General features: G+C 39.3%; 1 protein-coding gene across 2 annotated transcripts in view; it reads left to right on the top strand.

The window, feature by feature from the left end:
- Window positions 1–26288, top strand: part of ATCOAE (dephospho-CoA kinase family) — a 147829-nt gene that overhangs the window by 50519 nt on the left and 71022 nt on the right. For both annotated transcript variants that reach the window (XM_089374519.1, XM_089374518.1), the window contains one exon: window positions 16346–16490. In XM_089374519.1, the coding sequence (XP_089230645.1) occupies window positions 16383–16490 (108 nt within the window). In that variant the 5' untranslated portion in view covers window positions 16346–16382. The remainder of the gene's footprint in view (window positions 1–16345; window positions 16491–26288) is intronic.

Raw genomic sequence — 26288 nt, 5'->3', positions numbered from 1 at the left:
CATCAAGAGGAAACATAGTCATGTGGAAGGGATATTGAGGGTGCTATTATACCCTTTTGTTGGAGGTTGGTATTATCGAATCCAAGCGGTTGGACAAATTTTTATTGGGGATGTTTCAACGATGTGAAGATCTCAACCAATCTAATAGGCGACCCAAAGATCGGAGCATTTAGCTAGGAATTGCTTTTAATTGAGCTTGGGAACTTGTGCAGTTGTCCTAGACAAAGTGGGGGCGATTAGTCTTCTCAACTCCAAGACCATTTCTTGTCTAAATTGCAAGGCTAACTTCGAGAAAGTTGTAACTCGTGGCCCAACAAGTGAAAGGTAATATTAGGCCAAGGTAAGTCTCATTTATAGCAAACAACCTATTTCTAAAAACTGAATTTCTTTTCTTTTACTGTTAATAAAATAAAAATACATTTTCTTTTTGCTAGCTTGCATTACTAGATTTTTATCTTAAGATAGCTAGTTAATCCTTGTGGTTTTGAGCTAAAATTCTATGCTTTATCCAAGGGAAAGATGTACATCTGTTTGCTGCTCTTAACACACATATTTCACAAGGTATATGAAGTGCTTTACAGATTTGCATTAATTTATAGTAAACTATACACTAGATCTGACATTTTTCCAAGCACATGGGCCATTTCAAAGTAAGTATTTATCAAATAACCCCTTATATAGTTTGTAGATTTGTTTAACAAGTTTATATCCTTGTTTTAGGGCTATTTAGGACAAATTCCAGCCATAAGAAGGCATATTTAGTAGCTGGAATAAATTTCTAGGTTTTCAACTAGTGGGGATTTGATTTGAAATCTTTGCAACAAGTTTCCAACTTGCTGGAAGCACAGATTTTGTTGCAGATCTGAAGCTTAGGAAGACATAAATTGATATATCCTTGTTGTTCTAGCTTCCCCCACCCCAAGATCACCAATATAGAGTGTATATACACTTTTGGGTGGCCCTGAAAGGGAGTTTACTTTGTTGTTTCATTTTTTTCTGCATTTTTTAAAGCTGCAGTCATAGGACATCAAACAGATTAACATAGGACAACCCCTTACCAAAGATACACTTCAAGGATAACTTCCATATTTGGTAAGAAGATTATTTGTTTACTCTTTTGAGCTTTTGACAAGTTTAACATCTTAAGTTGCGAGTAAATTTAGTTGTTGGTTTGCATTATATTCTGCATTAATATTATTTCCAAATTAGTATAATTAGAAACAATTAATACCTATTTTCATCCTAGACTTCATTATTAGATACCAGTCCGTTGAGAAATCTAGAGCATCAGTAGTTAGGAGATTTCTCTTCTTGATAATTGCTTGTGATAGACTTCTACTTCTTGGATTATGATCTTCTCTTAATCTTATTATTGTGTTCTTTTCATCAAGACAATTACCAAATAAACAATAGAAGACAAGAGACATATTATGAAGGCTTGTCAGCCAAGGCCAAAACCTCTCACTCTTTGAGAGGAAAACCCAAACAAAATTCTTCTTATAGATCTTCAATTGACAAACACGAAGACCATGACAAAGGCCACTGACTCTAGAGTCTTCCCAAGACCAAGTCACTAGCCTCTTCTTTACTGCAGCTCTTCCTCTTCTCGTTCTCGGCTTCCTTCCTCTTCTTGACCTCGGCTTCTTCCCTTCTTGATCTCGGCTTCCTTGATTCTCGGTTTCCTCTTGTAGGTTTGTAGCCCTACAACAAAAACCCTAGATTAGTCTCCTCAAAATAGAGAATTCTTGTACCTCTACTTGTCTTTTCCTTAGCGAGTTTCTATATACCCAAATAGAGATCATCTCAAAGTGACATCAGTTCTTTTGACTTCCTTTAGATGCCTTTGGATTTGCTTCTCTTCGCACATGGGAGGATAAGTGAACCCAAAAACAGTACTTGACTATCTTCGCCATCCTTCCTCTTTTCTTTGTTGATATGGAGGCTCCTTCTGGTGTATTTTCACACTTCCTTTTAGACTTGCTTGACCGAATTTGTTGTCTCCAAATGAGGCCGAGTATGGGTATATATACTAGTTTGTTCATGACGTTTAGGCCGACATAGTCTCTTGGAGGAAAGCCGGCTTCATCTTCTAGATACATCCCTTTGTTGTAGGTTGACATGATGAGGGCTAGTGACAAGGTCTTGGAGGATGAATTTTCATAAACAAGTATGACTCTTTACAATGTGTAAAATGCCTTCATGACAATGACTCTTTTAGATTTTTATGACTAGATGACAATATTCCTAAGGGCTCTCAATGGGAGCCTTGACTCAAAATAAAATCTCTTGCTCATGAAACCATGAAGCAATCATTACAATAATTTTATTTTTCTTCTTTACATCTCTTACATAAAATCACAATTACATGTCATTATGAAGACCAAACCTAGTTGCACTTTTCAACACTCCCTCTTAACTAGGATGGTATTCATAATGGTGCTTGGTCTTTCTCAATTTGAAGAATTTCTCATAAGAAGAATCGGATTGGTAACCCATCTGTCTAACATCATATCAACCAGCATTGTCACATAGCAAGGCCTTGACTAACAACTCTATCCACATGATCAGAGCACAATGCTGGCGAGACCAATGATTCATAGACACCATAATCTTTGTCTCTCAAGGTTCATACTCCACCCGGGTGTTCACAGAGTATTACCTACTTTGGACTATTCTTATCTTGGATAGCCAGTCCTCAAAGAATATCGGTCCACAATTACTCTTATCTTAGATGCCCTATCTCATCCTCAAAGAGTATTAGATGCCAGATGATTACCCAATCCTCCATTCTGTCTTCTCAGGTGAAGACTAGAATGATGTGTCTATCTCTCCCTCTCAATTAGGGAGGACATATAAATTTCAATAACAGAATGTACTCATTCCTACAGAAGGAATGTACCTAGGCTCCCTATTGGCTTAGGAATTTCCAAGTTTCTTCCAAGTAAGAAACTTGTTTTTAGGCTCCCTCTTAATTAGGAACCTACAACAACTCCTCAATCAGCTGCTTGAAGAGCTCCTTCCTTCGATGTCATGAATTTTCTTTGTTAAGGAGTCTTCATTCTTTGTGGCTTCTTCATAGGGCACAGATCATCCATCACTTTCATCCATGAGTCAGTCATGTCATTATTCCTTTCATCAGAAAATGGTCCATTAACCTTCATCTGGCCTTGCTTCATGTCATGCTCCCTTCTTCATGCCATATTTTCCGGAAGGATCTTACATCCTTCTATATGGTCCTCTTGGAAGTCATCCAAAGTTCTTCCCTTTGGCAGCCCTGCATAAGCCCATCCAAATATTTGTTCAAAAATATGAAATGAACACTTAAATCAAAATTACCTTTGTGATGGTCTTTCATCATGACATCTTCCAGTGTGCATCAACATCTTGAATACATGTTGACATATCTCTCAAAGATATCCATTGTCAAGGGTCTCTATCTTTTCCAAACTTCCATCAGAGTCTTCATATTTTTCTGGGAGATTTCCTAGTCAAATCTTCTTGGTCTTTCAATGTTGATTGCCTTTACCATGGTTTCATATCTCACGATCTCTTTTTTTCTTTCTTCACATATTTCATTCTCAGGAGCTTCAAAGTTCCTTAGTTGTAGTCAACCACCTCATATTCCATATGAGGACATATTATGTTGATTTCATCTAGTAAATATGTGACCCATGCATTCTTGCATCTCTTTTGAGTGAGGAGATTCTTTCTTTGATCATGCTTCTTAAGATAGAGTAGTGATCCATGTTGTCTGCAACCATATGACATGACTTCCATGATATCAAATGTGAGCATATATACCTCATCCTTCCTTTGGGTTATCTAGATTTGCTGCAACAACTTCCTTTGAGTGAAGGAACTTCATCCCCTAGGTTTGCTTCATTGTTACGTCATCCTACCATCATCCCTTGAATTCCACAAGTTTGGAGTTCAACACGTGCTTTCCCTCATGATCGATGAACCTTACAATGAAGATTCCATCAAAGAATCTGGAGGATCTTGCATATCCTATCCTGCAGATGTTATCTTATTGACCAATGTATGATGAGCCTTGTCTTAGACGACTTCTTCCTTTTTCCATAAGTATCACTTGCTCTTTTAATGAGGTTTCCAAGAGCTATATCCTACATAGTTGACTCCCATAGATTTTGTTCCAGACATTCTTCATGTTGCCTATGTCATGAGATCTTCTAATGCTTCTACCATGATGCCAATCTTTAATATGATGTATCCTATCTTATTTACAATGCTTCCTATTTATAATTTACATGACAGAAGAGTACCTTTTAGTGAAGGAGATTATCTCAATAATAGTAGAGATATTTCCCTTCCTCATTCTTAGGCTTCTTTGTCTCAGGTTCTTCCATTTCTTCGGTAATATGGGCTTCTTCCTTATTCCTCTTGTTATTGTCCTTTTTAAGCTTAGGACAATCTCTTCTATAGTGTCCATACTCTTGAAATCCATAGCACTACACCTTAGCTATGTTCTTCTTTTTCTTTTGGGGACCAAATTTTCCAAACTTTCCTTTTCTTCTTGCCATAGCAGCATATGCTTGATTATGCTCATTTGATCCTACATCAGTCTTTGCCTTCAGTCTGGTTTCTTCGTTTGAAAATTCCTAGATCAACAATCTCTGGAATCCTATTGCAACCAGCTGAATCTACTTCACCTAGATTGTAAATTACATTACAAGCTTATTTCAGATTTCTTCATGAAACATTGAGGTAAATTACTGAAGTAGCCTACACGAATTAAATATGGTTTTGAAACATAGAAACTGAGCAAGGAAAATAAAAACACATAAGACAGTATTTTTGGACAAAAGTCCTCGGAAAAACCTAATGCGGGAAAACCAGTGCAACAACCCTGAGGGTTTATTATTATTAAGCAGTAGCAATTCTGAATACATCATTGAATACCTCACAGGGTTATTCAGTTACAAAGAGAAATACTGGCAAAAGCTTTGTGAATTTACCTCACACAATCATTGAGAAAAAGTTCCGACTACTGGATGAGGTGCCCCTGGCAGGCTCTGCGCTATCATTGCACTGCCTCTATGCTGTCCCAGCATCAACCCTCTCAGGCACAGTGTCACCCAATTGGGGAATCGATCAATAGGCCAGAGTCACTGCTCTCAGCCTCTCGGTCTCACACCCCGACTTTCGGCTGTTGAAACTGATCCTCTGCTTTGATATTCGACTTTCTCTCTCTCCCTCTACACTGCTTCTGCATGGCCCTTCTGGCCCCGTGTCAGCCTCTTCGTCAAGGCTTATGGATCACTTACTGCCTCTCTTTGCTGATGTATCTCCGGTTGAGAGTCTCTCTCTCCGGACGCTGCTACCCCTGCCCCTCAACTGCAAGAGATCTCATCAATCGATTTTTCCTCTTGAGAACTTCTCACTTCAGAAAATCGATTTTCTCTATCTCTCTGTGTATTTTCCAAATGACTCTCAAGCCCCTTCTTATATCTTCTTGTTGGATAACCAGTGACCTAGATTACATCTTAATCAAAGGCTCAGATCATTTTGGCTTGATCCATGGCTTTTTCTAGAAGTTTCACCCCTGATTAGATTAATACCCGTTAATATTTTAATTTTCCTAAGTTTACACTTAGGAACCCCATTAAAAATATTAATTATTTTAATAAAATCATTTATGGTTGGAATTTTCCGAAACACTTTATGGGTTCTTTGGAATACATGTGCCCAAACCTCCTTGCAAAATTTGAGGCTTAGAGCACATCCGATGTTACCCCAAATCAACACTCCCTCTTAGCGAGGAATGTGCTCTAGCAATACACTGCTACTGCATACTGCTCTAACTCTGAAGCATCGTCCTCTGCGCTGCTGATGTCTGACATGCTGTCCACCAAATACTGTGTTGCTGCTGCTACTGTACAGCTGCCTTTGACATTGTCAATGCCAATGCTACATCTGTACTACAACTCCCTCTCAAATGCTGCATTTGCTATGCTACTAGCATTGCCACTACTAACACTGCATCCGTACTGCAACTTAGTTCTTGAGAGAAGCAACTTAAAACACCCAAAATTGGACAAGTATCCAGTGGATACACCTAGGTGCTGAAATCCTGACTGTTGCTCACATTCTGGCACTACTAACCACTGCATCTGTCGAATCAACACTCCATGGCACCAACTGAAACTCCACCATCTCGCTACTATTGATCATGGGCTCCCGTAGCAAGGTGATGATCCAAGAGGTGGGCTCCTCAAGGATCCTGCCCATCTGTAGCTCTATCGAACTACACTATATCAGTCCACCTGCCTCTTGGAGGTATCTTGGTTGTCATGGCGAACTCCTCCTCCTGTTCAATCTTTGCTACTGCAACCTTAGGATCATGCTTCTCATCCTTGTCCTTTTTCTTCAAAGGACATTGGGATGCATAATGGCCCATCTCGCCCCATCTGAAGCACTTCACCTTGGAGACGTCCTTCTTTCGTCTCTGTTGCCCTTACTGTCCCTTCGATGCGGGGACTGCATTATCCTCCTCCTCTACTTTAGGCTTCGACCCACTGCTCCTGCTGCTTCTGTCAAGTTTGACCTTGAGCAGGTCTCTCCTCAGCTCTTCCTATTTCAGAGCTGCCCACATCTCGTCCCAACTTCGCAATGCTTCCCTGCCCATGATACTCTGGACAAAGATTTTCCACTCATCCGACACAGAATTTAGGGCCAGTGTTACTAACTCCGAATCTTGAGGTGTATGCCCCGCAGCTGATAGCTCATCACGGGTTTCCTTCAGTTTCGTAAGGAATGGATCGACACGATCTCCCTTCTGCATCTGAGCAGATCTTAGCTTCTGCTCTAAGTACATCTTCCGCTACTCGGAAGATCCCTGATACAACATGGCCAAGGCATCCTACATCTCCTTAGCAGGCCCTTTGCTACAACGTGGCACACCATGTGATCCTTGACTCCATCCATGATCATCCTCTTCGCCTTAGCCATCTCAGCTCTGTACTTCTTCAGCAGATCTGCATCCCCTGGGACAGCTACCACATTATCAACATATGTCTTGAGGGCATGCTCATCTAGAAGGAAAGTCATTCTAGCCTTCCAGATGACATAGTTGGAAGCCCTGTCCAAACTGTCCTGATCCCTCAACCCACTAGTTGCCATATCCTCCAAAAAATGTCGAACAACTCCCTCTTTCTCCTTATTGCTTAGCTCCTAGGCTGACTTACTCACTCCTTGATGGAGCTGGTAAGCTGCTACTCTGCTGCTCAGCAAATGAGAAATATTGATTTCCTCGGCGAGAAATCATTGAGGAAGTATTCCCTCACTATGCGATATGCTTCTTCCTTCTGACGACTTTTCTACCCAACACTCAGCTTGCAGAAAAACTGCGTCGCTCTAGCTTTGCGTGGATCTGCGTAGCTCCCTCTGCCTTGGCAAATTTTTGATCCGACAATATTACCTCTCAGCCGGCTCACTCAGAGAGAGAGACACCCACGAAAATATAACCCTCTTGTCTAAAACAACGCAAACCCTTAGGGAATTCGAACTAATACTTGCTGCAACAAGTTGGCCCTTGCTTCAGTGCTAGATCTGCTCTTCCCTGTTTCACATCAACAACTTTGATACCATGTGAAAATTCCTAGATCTAACAATCTCTGGAATCCTACCGCAACCATCTGAACCTACTTCATCGAGATTGTAAATTACATTACAAGCTTCTTTCAGATTTCTTCATGAAACATTGAAGTAAATTACTGAAGTAGCCTACACCAATTAAATATGATTCTGAAACATAGAAACTGAGCAAGGAAAATAGAAACACATAGGACACAGTTATTTTTGGACAAAAGTCCCCGGAAAAACCCAATGCGGGAAAACCGGTGCAACAACTCTGAGGGTTTATTATTATTAAGCAATAGAAAATTATGAATACATCACTGAATAGCTCACAGGGTTATTCAGTTACATAGAGAAATACTTGCAGAAGCTTTGTGAGTTTACCTCACGCAATCATTGAGAAAAGGTTCCGGCTGCTGGATGAGGTGCCCCTGGCAGGCTTTGCGCTATCACTGCGCCGCCTCTATGTTGTCCCAGTGTCAGCCATTGCAGGCACAATATCACCCAATTGGGGAATCGATCAGCAGCCAGAGTCATTGCTCTTAGCCTCTCGGTCTCACACCCCGACTTCTGACTGCTAAAACTGACTCTACTCTGATTTTCGACTTTCTCTCTCTCCCTCTGCACTGCTTCTGCGTGGTTCTTTTGGCCTTGCATTAGCCTCTGCGTCAAGGCTTCTGGATCACTTACTGCCTCTCTCTGCTGATGTATCTTCGGCTAAGAATCTCTCTCTCCAAAATTTGCTATCCTTGCCCCTCAACTGCAAGAGATTTCCTCAATCGATTTTTCCTCCTGAGAACTTCTCACTTCAGAAAATCGATTTTCTCTATCTCTCTGTGTATCTTCCAAATGACCCTCAAGCCCCTTCTTATATCTTCCTGTTGGACAACCAACGACCTAGATTACATCTTAATCAAAGGCTCAGATCGTTTTGGCTTGATCCATGGCTTTTTCTAGAAGTTTCACCTCTGATTAGATTAATACCTGTTGTCGCACAAAGTGTCTAGGCACCGCGACAACGCTCAGAGTAAGGGCTGTCACTCTCGATCCTTACTCCGTGTAGACTCTTTCTTAGGCAAGTCAAGGGGGGTAGTCCCTAGGCAAATGGATGAGGATAGCCTGTGAAACAGGGTCTAGGAGATTTTAATGATGGACAACTTGATGAAAGTAAACGAATCTCGATTAACTTAGATGAAAAGATTAAACGCTAATGTAGCCAAGACACGACCACAAGATAGAAATGATTACAGACCAGTGCCTTTTATATTCAATCAACTGTGGATTAAGTAAAACAAGTTATCCAGAACAATTTTCCAATATGTGACGAATAATGACAATCATGAATAATCAATGTAAATGCCCAAAACTTTAACATGCAAGAGATTCCAGATTTAAAATGATTTTCACTTAATGACCCAAATCTAGATTCAATTAACTTTCTCAGGCAATAAATATTTATCGCACCTTGACCATAGAAGAATCATGCATTTAATAACACTAAGGATCTTCAAATTTGAATCTTAATTATTCCTTAGGTAATAACTAAAGAAATAAAACAAATCGACGGGTTAAAAAATCGAATTTTTAATGGGCCATAGGCCACATTAAAAATTTTAATGTTTAAGCACAAATCCCTTCAATTTATTTTAAACTCCTTAGTCACCAAAGTTTAAATTTTTTAAATGTTGAGATTTTTTTAAGATTTTAAATTTTAAAAGTGTTTTTAGAATTTTATGATTTTTAATTTTGAAAATTTTAATTTTTTTTAAAGATTTTTAAATGTTTAGGATTTTAAAAGTTTTTAGATTTTTATATTTTTATGATTTTTTTAAACCCCAAAATGAAAAATGAAAAAGGTCAAATGAAATCAAATTAAAAATAAAAAAATTCAAATAAAAAAAAAAGACTGCAAAAAAATAAATTAAAAGAAAATGAATTTAAAAGAATCGAACCCTAACCTAAGTAAAATTTTTAATAAAACTAAAACATATATACATACGCAAACCCTTACTCTAAAATATAAATGAAATAAAAGAAATACCTACGCATAAAAGAAAATATCGAAGTGTTTTTGGTGACTGCAGGTTTGCATGAGGAGCAGAGGCCGTAGACGGGTAGAGAGGAAAGGGCTAAGGGATTACTATGGCAGCGGATGGCGGAGGAGGATGAGGGAATACACAGGTCCAAGGTGTGAGCAAAATGCGCAGAGGATAAAGGGTTTAGCACACAGGTTTAGAGACTGCGTGGAGGAGGAGTGGGGTTATGAAGGCTGAGGGCTACGACAGGGAATGGATACACAACAAGGGAGAGAGCACACAGATGGAGGCTGTGGAAATGATAGCAGCGATGAAGGGAAGCGCGGATAGGGATAGCCGAGAGCAGAGATGGAGCGATGTTCTGGCAGCATGGAGAGGTGAATCAACAGACAACAGAAGAACGCGGAGGGTAGCAGCAAAAGAGGACTGCGTGAGGAGAGATGAAAAATCGCAGGCAGAAAGCAGAGATCTGACAGCCAGACGAGAAAGGAGTTGCGTGAGGGTTTTGAAGGTCACTGCTGGGAGGATAGACAAAAGAAAAACACCGGAAGAAACCCAAGATTTTCCTGATCTGATAAAAATTTTCAGGTTTAAAACTCTTAAAATAAAAATAATTTCGAAATTTTCCAAAAGACAACAGTGAAAACAAATTCGAAATTTTCTGCTTAGGAAGCCCCAGGGAGCGAAGGAACTGTAGCCAGAAACTTAAGATAAATCCAAGAAGACGAATTTCACACCAATGCGTTTTAATGCTTCAAATCTATCAGCGAAATCCCGGTGAAATTATTTCCAGATTTAAAATTAAAAAAAAGAAGGTTGGACCACAAAATTCTTTTGAATAAAATCCCTGCAAAAATGATGTTGATGAACCCCAGAGATCCAGATCTTACCCTCCAGGGCCTAGATTTGGACTCTGCACAGTTTTCTCCTTCAGATTTGTAGCTGCAAGAAAACAAAAAACACACAAACGATATATACAATGACCCCAAAAACTAAAACCCAAAAAGCCCAAGTCAGAAAACTAAAAATAATCACAGATATATGTACGTACATGAATGGCAGATCTATCAGATCTAGGGAGTGTAAGTCCAATTCTGCTCTGAGATCTGATATTCTGAGGCTCTCAACAGCCAGATCTATCGATTTAGCATAAAAAATTAATTTTTTTGAATTTTAAAGGAGGTACTGAGCTCAAAACCCTTCATGCATCACCCATAAAAAATATCTTATGACAAGTCCGGGATCAAATCAAGCTGGGCTCTTCAGAAAACACGGACCGGGAGTTGGTTGGTTCAATCGAAAACTTCCCCGAACGCTCAATGATCTAAAAATCAAGATTCTCCTGCACAACTCAATTCAACCATCAACATAGAGCAAGAAAACGATAGTAAAATTCAGATAAATAGAGATACCTACTATTATATTCAAAACTTAAATTATCATTCAAACCCCAACGACTGAGCAAGATACTTGTACTCAAATCGCTCTTCAGAAAGCTATCATCAATGGTTAAAAATAAATCTATGCATGAAAATGACACATCTTACAGTATTTCCACGAAGAGTAACACCAGCAAAAATTTAACCCCAAAGTCTTTCTTTATTACTCATAAAAAGATTACAAGAGAGCTTTTCGCTTAATACACAATCCAAAGATCGGATGAATTGACTGACAAATGACCTCCTATTTAAAGATAAATCCTCCAACAGCTAGTTCGAGTGATCCTCGTCAAAGCAATCTCGATTGTTGATGAGGATTAAAATTTCTTTTAATCTCATCCGTCGAAATTTTAAATTATTGAGGAAATTCGAAATTTTCAATTAAATGCATTTTAATTAATTCAAAAATTAAATTTTTGAATTAATTTCCTCAAAATTTTGACTTTGACTTAACTCCAGGGACCAAAGACTTAAAATTTAGCAAAATAATTAATTTACCTTAATCCCTGGACCTCTTAGACTTTAATTTTTTAAGGACCAACGGATTTTGCCTTTGGCGAATTTAAATTTACCTAGGACCTAGAATTAATCAAATTTCTGGCTTAGGATTTTAATTAATTTTGGCTAGAAAATTTAATTAATTAACCTATGAGGGGATAAATTATTTTTCTAACCCTCAAGACACTTTACATCATGATTTTTACATTTTTTACATCTCAAGGGGGAAAATCCATTTGCAAAAGACCCTCATAGACTACCCAGTTCTGTGACACAAATATAATCTAACAGATCAAACAATTTGTAATAAAATAACCTAACCAAATAGTTAGGATTATTCCCAAATCACTTTTACAGACTTGATCTAAAAAACTAGGACTCCCCTAAGATCCTAGTGACAAAATCCATTCCGTCTTTGGGATGATGCTAAAAGAAAACTCTGCCGACCATTCGAGAATGGAACAGTGAGACAAAAAACCTCCCGGAATGTAGATTGTCACTAGAAAAGTAGGTTTACCTAGGTAATTACATACACGACACGGATCTACTGAGATTATTTACATTATGCACATGCAGAATGGGTTTACATTATAACATGATCCTCAGGCTGATGATGATAGCTGGATGGCAGGAACACATCGATCAGGCACTATCCCTTTTGCGAAAAAAGAGGGTGTACTGCTATGGGTCATTGACACGTAGTGGTCAACAATACCCATTAATATTTTAATTTTCCTAAGTTTAGACTTAGGAAACCCATTAAAAATATTATTTATTTTAATAAAATCACTTCTAGGTGGAATTTCCCAAAACACTTTCTGGGTTCTCTGGAATACATGTGCCCAAGCCTCCCTGCAAAATTTGAGGCTTAGAGCACATCCGATGCTACCCCGAATCAACACTTCGATCTTACATAGTGACCATAGATCTTGGAAAGGAGTGGCTTCTTTCTTCCCATAGATACTTGAAGTGAAGTTGCCCCATTCCTCTGGTAGTGCATTCAGTACTACAGTGGTCATTTCTTTGTCAAACATTATTTCATCCAGTTCTTGAAGTTGATCTCTTATTTTTGAAATCCTCATAAAATATGAGGCTATTCCTTCTTCCCTTGAGATCTTTACTTTGTAGAGTTCTTGACTTAGAGAGATTACTTCTCTTGCTCTACTTACGGAAAAAAACTCTACTAATTGGTCATTTATTGCTTTTGCAGTGCCTAATTTTGATACATATGGGATGAGAGAGTCTTTGATGGATTCTATGAGAATCCTCTAGGCCCTCACTTCTCCCTTCATGAATCTAGCACGTGCTTGAGTATCTTCTTTGGGAGGTTGGGTTATTGACCCCTTGATGTGGTCCATGACTTCATTCTCAATGAGATTTAGGTTTGTTCTTTTCTTCCTTGCAAGGAAATTTGAAGCTCCAATTGGTTTGTTACTTTCCTTGCAAAAAGACATTTTGATAGTATCAGATGAAGTCATAAACTTACTTGAGTATTTACTGCTTGCTTCCTCCTTAATCTTGATGTTGATAGAAGATTACTCCTTGAAAGATTGAGAGAGAGCTTGCTTTATGATCCTTTTTGAATGTTCTAGTCTTCCTTAGTCCTTGAAGAGCTTCCTTAGATGATGATCTTGGAAATGCTTCTAGAGTTTTGGTATTTCTTCTTGCTTCCTTATTGAAGATGATTTCAAGACTCTTGCTAAGGTTTCGTTGCAATGAAGATATTGATTGCTTGCTTGGTGTCCTTTGACTTGCTTTGATCCTTCTTTGAAAGTCAATTCTCTTGTGTTTTCTTGATTAGATGCCCCTTCTTGATTTTAGTACCTAAGCTCTGATACCATGTTGAGAAATCTAGAGCATTAATAGTTAGGAGATTTCTCTTCTTGATAATTGCTTGTGATAGACTTTTACTTCTTGGATTATGATCTTCTCTTCTTAATGCAAGGTTGCACGAAACGGGGAAACGGGTACGAGTTTCCGAAACGGGAAGCGATACGAAACGCGACCTCCCCAAATTTTGGAAACGGGGAAACGCGAATATATATATATATATATATATTAGGACATTTAAGAAATATGTGCAATCATAAAGCATATATGATACATTTTAATTTATTAAATTATGATAAAATTGTCAATTGTCAATGCATAAACTATAAGTATCTAAATTTACATCACATTTACTCATGAATAATCACATAATGAAAATAACAATATCCAAAATCAGCCACGAGAAATTTCTAATTTTTTTGTCTCGTGCTTGATTGGGAGTCTCCTCCTACATAGTCGAATGACCTTAGTGCTCTTGATTAAATACAAGTTTCATACCCTAGTACCCTACATTCTCTTGATTATTGGGAGTCTCCCCTGCATAGAGGGCTTTGTTCTCTCGATTAAATACAAGTTCCATACCCTAGTACATGATAAAATCCAATGGAAACATTGCAATCACCCCAATCCTGAAATCCTGAAAAACAGATAAGTCTGCTGGATTTTAAGTGAGATCTAAAATTCTACTTTCTCCATATGAAATCCAATGAGGGCAAAACCACTCTCAAACATCCTGAGTCATTTCATGGTAATGTTAAAAATTTAAGTAAAAGGATGAAAATGAAAAATAAAAGAGAATATCACTTTTACTTTAAGAATTTAACATTACCATGAACTGCATATCAACACTAGGGAAAAATTTCACTTTTATAACTTTAGACAGACATCTGCAAGCAACTAGAAATCACTAGGCTAACGTAACAATAGATTACAAAACAAATAAAAAAATTAAAAATTAAAAAAAACACAATTAAATGCTGAAACGTGGGTCGTACGGCCCTGAAACGCGTTTCAGGCCGTACTGGCCACGTTTCAGTTTCGTGAAACGTGGCAGTACGGCCTGAAACGCGTTTCAGGGCCGTACCAAACGCGTTTCAGCGTTTCGTACCCGTTTCCGTACGGAAACGCCCTCCTACCCCACGTTTCCTGCAACATAGTCTTAATGTTATTATTGTGTTCTTTTCATCAAGTCAATGACCAAATAAACAATAGAAGACAAGAGATACAGTATGTAGGCTTATTAGCCAGGGCCAAAACCTCTCACTCTTTGAGAGGAAAACCCAAACGAAATTCTTCTTATAGATCTTCAATTGACGAACTCCAAGACCATGACAAAGACCCTTGACCCTAGAGTCCTCCCAAGACCAAGTCACTAGCCTCTTCTTTACTGTTGCTCTTCCTCTTCTCGTTCTCGGCTTCCTTCCTCTTCTTGTCCTCGGCTTCTTCCCTTCTTGATCTCGGCTTCCTTGATTCTTGGTTTCCTCTTGTCGGTTTGTAGCCCTACCACAAAAACCCTAGAATAGTCTCCTCAAAAGAGAGACTTCTTGTACCTCTACTTGTCTTTTCCTTAGAGAGGTTCTATACCCAAACAGTGATCATCTCAAAGTGACAGTAGTTCTTTCGACTTCCTCTAGATACCTTCGGATCTGCTTCTCTTTGCATGTGGGAGGTAAGTGAACCCAAAAACAATACTTGACTATCTTCGCCATCCTTCCTCTTTTCTTCGTTGGTATGGAGGCTCCTTCTGGTGTATTTTTCACACTTCCTTTTATATTTGCTTCACCGAATTCGTTGTCTCCAAATGAGGTTGAGTATGGGTATATATACTAGTTTGTTCATGACCTTTAGGTCGACATGATCTCTTGGAGGAAAGCCGACTTCATCTTCTAGATCTATCCCTTCGTCGTAGGCCGACATGATGAGGGCTGGTGACAAGGTCTTGGAGGACGACTTTTCATAGACAAGTACGACTCTTTACAATGTGTAACATGTCTTCATGACAATGACTCTTTTAAATTTTTATGACTAGATGAGAATATTCCTAAAGGCTCTTAATGGGAGGACTCAAAATAAAATCTCTTGCTCATGAAACCCATGAAGCAATCATTACAATAATTTTATTTTTCTTTTTTACATCTCTTACATAAAATCACAATTACGTGTCATTATGAAGACCGAACCTAGTTACACTTTTCAACACAGTGTACTAATATCTCGGGTGAAACATTGTGTTTAGGGAATCCTCCCATAGCCTTTTAATAAGAGTTGGGCTTAAAGAGTGGAATTCATGCCAAAGTGACAATGGACACTTGTCCATCATGTGCCATCTTAACATCTTGTATGGGCCTTGACAAAACTGCTAATTTGGGTAGTAACATGATCCAATGATAATGGTTATATATCTTAAATTTTTGATACTTTGTTTTTTTGAACTTCATCTCTCAAAGAAAATATTAAGATATTGCTCATCTCTTTGACTTGAGCCAATAACATACCCCATTGTAAACACTTATAAACTGCTTTAACCCATCAAACTACTCTTGAAAACAATGCCTTCTTTGTCCATGCCACATGGTACTCTAAGTATAGCATACGTGAAAACATTTGTTGGATGTCTTTGTCGTTTATGGTGTTGGATATGCATGGCCCATTATAAGATTGTGGTTGCAATGGGAGATATAACATAGTTTAAATGATTGAATTTTGAAATTGAGGTTCTCATTGCTGATGGGAGATGTAACATAGTTTAAATGATTGAATTTTGAATTTGAGGCTCATATAGGTGATTATTCGTCGAATAGAACAGATTGACAGTCTTTTGATTGTCGAGTTTGTGTGCCAACTCTCGTCCATCTTAAGGTTTGGCCTTCATGTATGTCTTTTAATTGCTGGGTTCATTGCAATCCATTTACAGCTTTGATACTGACTTGATTCTTTCTTATACAGGGAAAACCAACTGTGTTTTGTTTAAGTTGGGTGGAGAATGAGGATTATCGGGTTGACGGGAGGCATTGCATCTGGAAAGAGCACAGTCTCGAGAGAATTTCAAGCCATTGGTATTCCTGTGGTGGATGCTGATAAAGTAGCTCATGTAAGTATGCTTATTTTATTGATTGTTTCCCCTTTCACGTTGAATAATGTGCCACTGTTCTCTAAATTTGATCTGATTCACTTGCTCCTTCAACACCCTATGATGTATTTTTTGAGTGCAAGACTTGGTATATGAATCATTAGGAAATGAAACTTAAATTAGCGCAGACCCATTTAAACCCTGGTCCGGTTTGTACCTCAAAGTTCCGGGCCTTGACATTGCTTTTCAAAATTCGGATATTTGATATATATTGATCATTTGTGTGAACTTGAATATGCAATCTCGAGGTGCGTATAAAACCTGGAATAAGTTGGGTTTGTGTTAGTGATCATATTCAATGCACCCAGTGTATCGTCTAATACCCACCCCCATTCAGACCATAGAGCACCTTTGGTGCAGATTTCAAAAATCAACTGAATATACCATAAGAAAACATTGACGAAATGCATGGTTCTTCTCTTTTTGGGAACAAAATTATGACCTAAGTCACATGGTTCAGATTCAAATTCGGGTTCAACAATGACAGGTTTGGTTCGAGTTCGAATTTTTTGATGGGGTTCGGATAAGATTTGCCATTAGCTTCATCTATGTACATTTTCTATGTGTATGGATATATTAACTTGAAAATGAAATATAGGATAAAACTGTAAGAAATTAACATCAATAAAAATAAAAAGTGCTATCAGAAATATGGAAACTGCAAAGATAAATTACAAGCTTGAGTTGTGACATGAGGTTATGAGTTTTGATCTATTGAGTTGGTCAATGGCTATGAGGTTAGATAAGATTTGCCAAACCTCAATTTTTTTTAAGGTTCGCCAAATTCGAACTTCAAGGTTGAAGTTCAGCGAACCTTGTGACATAGATTAAGACTGCTCAAGAAACGGTTATGCTTTAACAACGAGAATACTATGACATCAGAATATTTAATGACAATGCTTTGGCATCCTGCCTTTCGCTGTCCAAAAGTTAAACATATATTCATTGGCAATATGCTGCTAGCAGATTTTCCGATATGATAGGCTTTGGCCGTACCTCAGTATTAATCTGGACACCATACTGAAATTGATCTTGTTTGTTAGTACTCACTGAAGTACTCTTTAGGGTCTGATCATTCTTTCCTTGAGCATGTTTGATCTTCTGTGTTGTTTTAGGGCCATCTTTTTCATCGTCCCTTGTTATGCTATTATTATAGACTCTTAGTTTATATTAGTTAGGACATGCATCCGGCACTCCTTGTATTGTTGTTATTACTTGCTGTTCTTTTGAATCACGTTGACCTATTTTAGTATCGTGTGGACATTAATTAATTTAATTCATTTCTGTGAAACTTAGAGATACATTCTCAAGTCCCAAGTACCATTTATACTTTCTTGTTGTAAGTTCTGCAAACGAGTATGGGGTAGGAACCTAAGGTGTAGTGATTACGATGCTTTTAGACTTTAAAAAGTATGTTTTTTTCTTTATTTAGAGCTATTCCATATTTGTGCTTTCATGTTTTTCGCATCCTTAACTCTGCCTTTTCCTTGAATTTTTACCTTTCTTGGAATGGTTTGATTTCCTGTTAGGAGATGGATGGTTATTTTTGTTTAAATATCTTTAGAAATATTCAGATATTTAAGACTTTCATTTTCATTGACTTCTTTGCTCCAGATGTGGTTTGGATGTCCTTTTACTGTGTAGTCTTTCTTCAATTGTTCGTAGGGAAGTCTTAGTGGAATCATTGGTTAGAGATATGTACTTTGCATGGTTAGGAGTTGTAATCTTTGGCCTTTCTAATCTCCTGTTAGGAGACAAATATTTCTTTCTTCAGAAATATTCAGATAATTTTTCATGTCCCTTCCTAAATTATTTTGGAACAAGATTAATTTTTGTATTATAGGGCCAATTTTGGAGCTAGTGGACCCCATTCAATTTTATTAGGATATTAGACTTAGGAAAAGTTATTTGTGTTGGGTTAAGTTACACACAGGGGCCACCCTCACTAGGGAAATACGCACTCCCTAGTTCGATTTGCATGGAGGTGGTTAATTGAGGGCCCACGATGGAGGAAGAATTGGGGGCAAAAGTGCTCCACAAAATCTATATAAGGAAGGCAGCTCTCCTTATCTCATTCATCTTTTTGGTATATCAATTTCTCTTTGGTTGTTCTAGTTGCTAAGGAGAGTCACTTGCTGTTTAGCACGAGTTCTTCAAGCGAAGGGCTCACCCTTTCTTCGGGGGACTTTGAGTGCCACCCTAGGAAGGTTTTCTTCATTTATTCAGGAGGAGGATCTCATTGTGATTTCCAGTAGTGGCATTCACTTCCAGGTGGTGTGTATTACTGGAGGACGCAGTAAAGAGGAGGCTGAGTTTACTTGTGGAGTTTGGGTGAGAGATTTTGCGGAGAGGAGGCAAAGGAGGATTGTTGACATTTGGGAGAGTTTGGGAGCTGGTGGAGCGTATTGCTTTGCAGGGTGACTTTCACACTTCCTGGGCCAGCGCAGAGGTAGCACTTGGTGCTCACATGGTGGGTAGAGTATCAGTGTTTGAGGCTGAGCTTTACCATGGGGGTTTGAGGAAATACTTGGAGTGGTGTTTGCTTCATTTATAGAGCTCAGAGGAGGATTTTGGGGGTGTTATTGCAAGCCGTATTCCTAGAGCAATTTGGAGGGCGTAGGCCGAACTTGGGAGGTTGGATTCAGGCCAAACCCTTTTTGAGTTTTTGTGGGTTTTGGCCAAGGAGCTTGGGCTGAAGTTTCATCATTTTCTGAGCACCGAAGGCGGGGTTTTTTGCAGTTCCTTTTCAGCCAGTAGTGTAGATACTGGGAGACAACGGAAAGCATTAGAGGAACAACCATTTTCTTGCTTTGAGATTATTGTTTATCACACGGGTTCTATCAAGCTTGGCTGTGAGGCAAGCCTAGGTGCATTTTCCATACTATTGTACATGGTCCATTGCATTAATAAAATGGCTTAGCTGGTTCTTATTTTTGAAGTGTATTCAGTATTTGCTCATCGTTTTATTTTTTTTGTGTTTCATCAGTATTTTCTTTTGTATATCACTGTTTGTTTAAGTTTAGGTCTTTCATTTTCTTTGACTTTATTGCTCTTGATGTGGTTTCAAAGTCCTACTCTTTTTTCAACTGTACCTAGGAAAGTCTCAGTGGAGTCATTGGTTAGAGAAGGGTATTTTGCATGCTTAGGAGTTGTACACTGTGGCCTTTTTATCTTCTTTCCCTCCAATGATTGTATATACGAAGCCCTATTATCATAATCATGATTCATAATTGTGATCTTTTGGGCATGTTCTCTGATTGTGATTACAACCACTCTGTTCCAGCCCTTCTTTGATAAACTGTTCTTTTCTTTTGTTAGCAGAAACACACTTAAATCCTGGGGAGCTATGAACCCCATCAACATTAACATGGAGAGCCATCAAACTTGGGCAACACATGCACTAATAGGGTTCTATGCCTGCTAGGGTTTGAACCTGGGTTTTTTGGATGGCGATGTCCTATTTTAACCGTTGGACCACAGTCTGATGGACTACTTCTTTGATATACAATTCATTGCTATTATTATTCAACAAGAGCTTTGGCTATGAAGGACCTGTGGACGAAGAAGTACACTCTGGTTCTCATTTAGTCCGAGGTTGGTTTGTTCCCTTTCAAGTGGCTTGGTCATTAATCTTTGTTGTGACAAAAGGCCTATTCTTCTCTCTAGTCCTGAACTAGGGCTTCACCTTTCCAATGCACTACTCAATTTCATATGAGTAGTCAAGTTTCCATCTGCTGTTTTCTCCCCACAAACTTGGATGTTAGGAGAGCTGGGCACTCTTGCTCTTGTGCTCCCCACCATGACCATGAAACTCGACTCGCTCAACTTCAACCACCTCTAGAGCATATTGTTAGTTTTTGGTAGCATTGGATGTGCTCTAGCCATGAAAATTGGTGGAGAGGCTAAGGGACATGAGTTCTAAAGAACCCATAAACCGTTTGGTAAAATTCCACCTAGATTGTATTTTATTAAAATAATTAGTATTTTTAATGGGGTTCTTAAGTCTAAATTTAGGAAAATTAAAGTATTAATGGGTATTAATCAAAATATGGGTGAGATGGTCTAGATTTAAACAGGAACACAACAAATTACAGATATAACCATAAATACAAAGATGCAGCAGAAATAACACACACTTTGATTAATATCAAATAATGAAATATTCCCCAGGGTCGGGTGCGCGCACCCCTCGCACCCCACGCACCCAGGACGGGGAGTCTCTTGGGGGTGCGTTTCCCCACGCACCCTTTTTGGGGAGTCTCGGGGAGACGCAAGGGGGTGCGTTTCCCCAGTGTGGGAGTCTAGACTCCCCACGACTCCCCGAAAAGGGTGCTTCTGGGCGTCCCCCTCAGTGTGGGAGTCTAGACTCCCCAAAAAGGGTGCGCCTGGGCGTCCCCCCTTCAGATTTGTCTAATATGACTTAAAAATTAAAAATAAAAAATAAAAAATGAAAACCATTAATTTTTTTTTTTAAAATTAAAATTAAAACTAAAATCTAAACCTAAAACTCATGTCATGAAAGGGAAAACGCTCATTTGATCATTTGATTAGTGGCCTTGCATTGCTCCAGCGCCGACTTTGCCTGAACTTTGCTTGAGAAACTCAGAAATCTGAAAGCGTGCTGCGTCCCTCCCTCCGAGCTCCAGTATACAAGTTTGTTGTTTGCAGTTCTCCAGCGGACCACGGCTTTCAGGTTTGAGCCGCAGCGCAGCGTCGTCCGAGCTCCAGTCACCAGTGTTTACTGTTTTGCGTCCGCCGTCAACACTGTCCTGACTCCCTACACTGTGCGGCTCCACCTCCAGGTAAGCGTTAAAGCCTACACTACTTGTGCTAGATCAGTCGACAGTCCCTCATTCTTCAATGTTCACGCCATACCAGCCCTTCCTACGGACCTACTGTTCTTCCAAATCGCATCATTGTGCAACAATTTGAGCACATTCAGCCCGCTTTAGAAACATATATGCCACAAACTGAAAACTCTCTGTCTGATCCTGAGGTATTGCGGCCTCTTATCTCAGGTTTGCAACAGCATATATATTATATATAATGAAACAGATAAATGAAATGACCCCAACAGATAAATGCAATGACTAAATTTTTATAAACGATCACTAAAAACTCTTCGAACCACAGTGAATGATAGAATGGTTGTACCCAAAGAAGTGAGATACAGTGATACTCTTACAAGTCCAGTAAGTAAGATCTCCACATCATATTCTCTGTATATGTATTATGAAGCAGTGTCGCTAATATTTTTAGGGGAATATATTGTTGAACGTATTCAAACAAACTTACTGGAAATATCAGGAAATATATCAGAAATTCACTGAAGCATTAACAAATGTCAAATACATGGTTGGACTTCCAAAACTCATAAAACGTTGGAAACAAAGACAACCTAAGAAACTGAGATAAAAAAATAAAAATATTCAGAGAAATCAGAGTGTAAAGCAGATTAAAAAAGAGGGTAAACATATATAATATATTACCTCCTAGGGTCTCGGCTCTCTAGTCTTTAGCACAGAAATCTGAAATACTGCAACTATACCAGACTCTGAACAGTTTTCAAACTTGGGTTAGTATGAAAGTTTTTAATATTTATCTCTGCTTGCAGCCTTTTAGACTTTAGTGTTCTTTATATTGTAACTATAATGAACAAGTGTTACAAACCAAACTACATGGTGGGGATGGTTACCTGCGTGCTGATTAGTAAATGATTAATCATTTAATGTGGACTGTGACGAAAAGAGCCAAGCCTTGACAGTTTCCAGTCAAACAGTTTGACTCAAACTCAACACCATAGAACCATTTCAATGATTCATGTCTCTGTCTCAAACAGTGAAACACTTAACAGATTTTGGGAATATTTTTAAATTTTTTAACTCCTTTCAATTCTGTTCATTCCGAGGTTCCAGATTGAGAGCCATTTCTTGGAGGTCTTTTCCCCAAATGAGCAGAATCATTGTGCTGAGTCCTGACCCATTTAAATTTTTATTTTAATACCAAATGTGTGGACAGTGGACACTAATGACAATAGCTAAAGACAGTCGACAGTGGACAGTCACTCAAATTTAATTTTTATTTTTGTTTATGTATGATATCGATCAATGTATTTCAGTATTTAAATATTTTATTACTGATTTCTTTTTTTTTCAAATTTCAATGCTCATGGTATGTATGAATAATAATTAATTCAATAATGAGACTTGTCACTTGAGTATGTCATATGAATGATGTATCATGTATGTATCAAAATGAATGATGAGGATGGATCAATGATTCAAATTTCAATTGTTTATTTAATATTTTTATGCTTTCATTATTGAACAGTGAACAATGAATATGAATTTGAATTATATATATATATATATATATATATATATATATACCTCGACGACTCCCTGCACCCCCGAAATTTCCCTAAAATTTGAGGGTACTCCCACACGTCCCCCCTGTGCGTCTCCCCGCACCCGCGTCTCCCCGCACCGGTGTCTTGGTGGAACATTGAATGGCAGTAGTGGGAGTGGCACGAAGACCAAGGAGGAGGAGGAGAACACAACTCTAGCATCAAAAGAACAACAAAAGCAAAAGCGAAGGAAGGACATTTCGAAGGTGAAGTGGGTTGAACTTTCTAAGTCTAACTGTTAGAAACCCTTCATGTACTTTTCTGATTTATTTTTGCCTACTTGTTCTGATTAATTAACAAGTTATTTACCATGTAAATACTGAAAATAAATACAAGTACATGCTTAACACATCACAGATCATCAACCAAAGGAAACAAAAACAAGCACACAAGTGACATCGTTGTTTTTGGACCAATCTCCCCGGAAAAACCCAATGCGGGAAAACCGGTGCAACTATCTAAGGGTTTTATTATTATGTAGTTTCTGAATACAATCTGGGTACCAAAACCGGCTCACCCAACAGAGAATAATCTCAGCAGTAGTACCTCTCTACTCGGAAGCAAATATTCCAGCTGAAACCCCGAATAAACACTCTGAAAGCTCCTAGCTCCAATCTGCCCCACGAAAACCCCAACGTCAGCCTCTAAGGACTGTGTCAGCACTTTCTGGCCCAGTGTCTGCCCAACGTCACCCTGGCTTGCCCTGCGTCAGCATCTGGAGGCCCTGCGTCAGCCCTTAGAGCCTCTGCGTCACCCATGTTGGCTATCTGAGGCATTGCGCAGCTCCTGGCTGCCTCTGCATGAGCCTTGGTTGGCTCTGCGTGAACCTCTGGCTAGCTCTGCGCCCCTCCCTCCTAGCTTCTGCGTTGATCCTCCTGGTACTATCTCTGACTCTCTACTTTTGTATTCATTGCCCCTCAACTACAACTCTGATCACTCTTTCGACTTCCTTAGCAAACCTTGCCCTAGAAAATCGAAATCTTGACAAACTCAGTGTGTCCTCTAAGTGACTCTCAAGACTCCTCTTATACTTTTCTCTTTGACAAATCAACGACTGAGATTAAGTCCCTAATCAACGACTAAGATTAACTCTGGCTTGATCCATGACTTTTGGACGCTTCTAACACAGTTTTATATTAATTCACATTAATATTTTATTTTCCCTAAGTTTAGACTTAGGAACTCCATTAAAAATATTATTTATTTTAATATCTCCCAAACTGTTTAGAATTTGCTGAAACCATTTCTGGGTATTGGAGATCTCATGTGCTTTAGCCTCTCCACCAATTTTCATGGCTAGAGCACATTTGATGCTACCCCAAATTAACACTCCCTCTTAGCGAGGACTATGCTCTAGTAATACTCCTCACTAAGCATCACCTTGATCATCTGACATTAGTCCCTGTGCTGAGGATAGGTCTGTTGCCCAACATCCTCTGCACTGCTGCATCATGTACTGCCACCCATGGCGTTGCCACTGCCACTGCTACATCTGTACGACAGCTCCCTCTGCATCCGTGCTGCTGCCCATGGTCTTGCCATTGCCACTGCTGCATCTGCACTGCAACCCCTCTCATCTGCTGCATCGTACTGCCCATAGCACTGCCACTACTAACTGCTGCATTGCAACTCAGTTACTGAGAAGTAAGTAACTGATCTCCCAACTCTGACATCTCCGTCAGGCTAGAACACTCTCGGTGCTAAAGCTCCCTCTGTCTTTGACAAGTGCTCCCTCTCTGACCTCTGCGCTTCTGTATCAACTCTGTGCATCTTGCACTGCTGCCTCACGCTGTCCTGGGACTCCTGCACTATTGCTCCCTCTTTTGCTCCATCTGGGAGATCTCATGTGCTTTAGCCTCTCCTCCAATTTTCATGGCTAGAGCATATCCGATGCTACCCCAAATCAACACACTTCTTCCTAGTAGACTAACATCCCCTCAAGGAAATTTTGGGCTAGTTTGAATTCCCTCAAGATACTCCAAATATATATATATATATATATATATATATATATATATTAACAAGGTCGGTTCGTTGATATATTATCAAAAGCTTTGTTGGAGCAAGCTCCTATTACAAACGATTATAAAATGACTAACCTCTAAGCCATGAGATAGGAACGTAGTGTCTTCTCCTAGGCTAGTGTTCAAGACTTCATCTATTTTTTTTATGAGTATTCTAGTGTATTGCCTAACAAAATGACCAACTAGAAAGAGAAATTTACATGTCATGGATTCTCTGACAGTTTTTCAAGGCTTATAGACTGTTTGCTCCTGAGTTGGCTGTTTCTTCTTTTCATCTTTGACCGAGTTCTCTCCTTCATTACTTGTGCTACTGATTTTGTAAAATGCCACTGTGGTTCCATTTAAGTTGATTTCGTGTTCTTGTTCTTCCTTTGGCTTTGCGTTCTGCTCCTTGTTTTGTTGTGCTTCCTTGGATTTGTATTGCCTGAGATACTTTTTCTTCTTCTGATGTTGACCGCTTTCCTTTTGTCGGGCACGAGGACCATTGGAATCAATGAACGGGGTTTTCAGATTAATAACGACCAAGTTTAAGTCGCATAGTTCGGAATCATGGGATGGACGGTGGAGATTAACCAGAGGCGCTGCAGTCTGGAGGAACCATCGCAGCCGTCGATGATTAAAATCAACGGTCATCGGGCGCAAAAAGGTTTGAACGATAACCAAGGAGAGAGGCGGGTTTAAAAGCGAAGGCGGTATATCGGGCGGAGAAAAAACCGTGAGTGGTAAAAAGGGGAGGTCGCCCGATTCCACTGACCGGGCGACACGTAGCAGCGGAGGAGAGAGAGAAAACTGCTTTTCGGGCAGGTAATCTCTGAGCTTGATGTCGGCCCGATATCGATATGAACTGTCAGATCTGATGAGGACAGATCGATGGTGGGAGAAAGTCGCACAAGTTTGGATGAACGGGCTGATCGCCAACCGTCGGATCAGGCGCCAGATCAACAATCCAGATTTGATCAGAGATCGGAGAGAGGAGAGAGAAGCGATGCGGTAAGGGCTCAGGAGGGCGGACCCGACGATAGGTTTAGGTGCGAATGAATGCTTATTTGAAATTAAGCTCTCAGTCATGAGATTCCTTTGTATTTCGATAGAAATGAGGTCCTAGAGAAAGGACCAAAATCTGGACATAACAGAGGCTTTACGCTGCAATGGGTCGCTGAGTGGAAGGAGTGGGGGGAATGGAGGGTTATGGGGAGGGGGCTTAATGTGAAGGCTGCTCGCTTAGCAGAGGTAACATTGCGAGCTATTATATAAGGCAAGAAGGGGCTTTGAAACCAGAGAAGCACTATACTGACCTGGAAGGTGAAGATTTCTTCACTAAGATTACTT

This window comes from Pinus tabuliformis, chromosome 8 (assembly GCF_031772625.1).
Source record: "Pinus tabuliformis cultivar Carrire ecotype Pingquan chromosome 8, CPIR1, whole genome shotgun sequence".
In the NCBI taxonomy this organism is placed as follows: Eukaryota; Viridiplantae; Streptophyta; class Pinopsida; order Pinales; family Pinaceae; genus Pinus; species Pinus tabuliformis.
The sequence above is the reverse complement of the archived record's forward strand: the minus strand, read 5'-3'. Positions and strand labels throughout refer to the sequence as shown.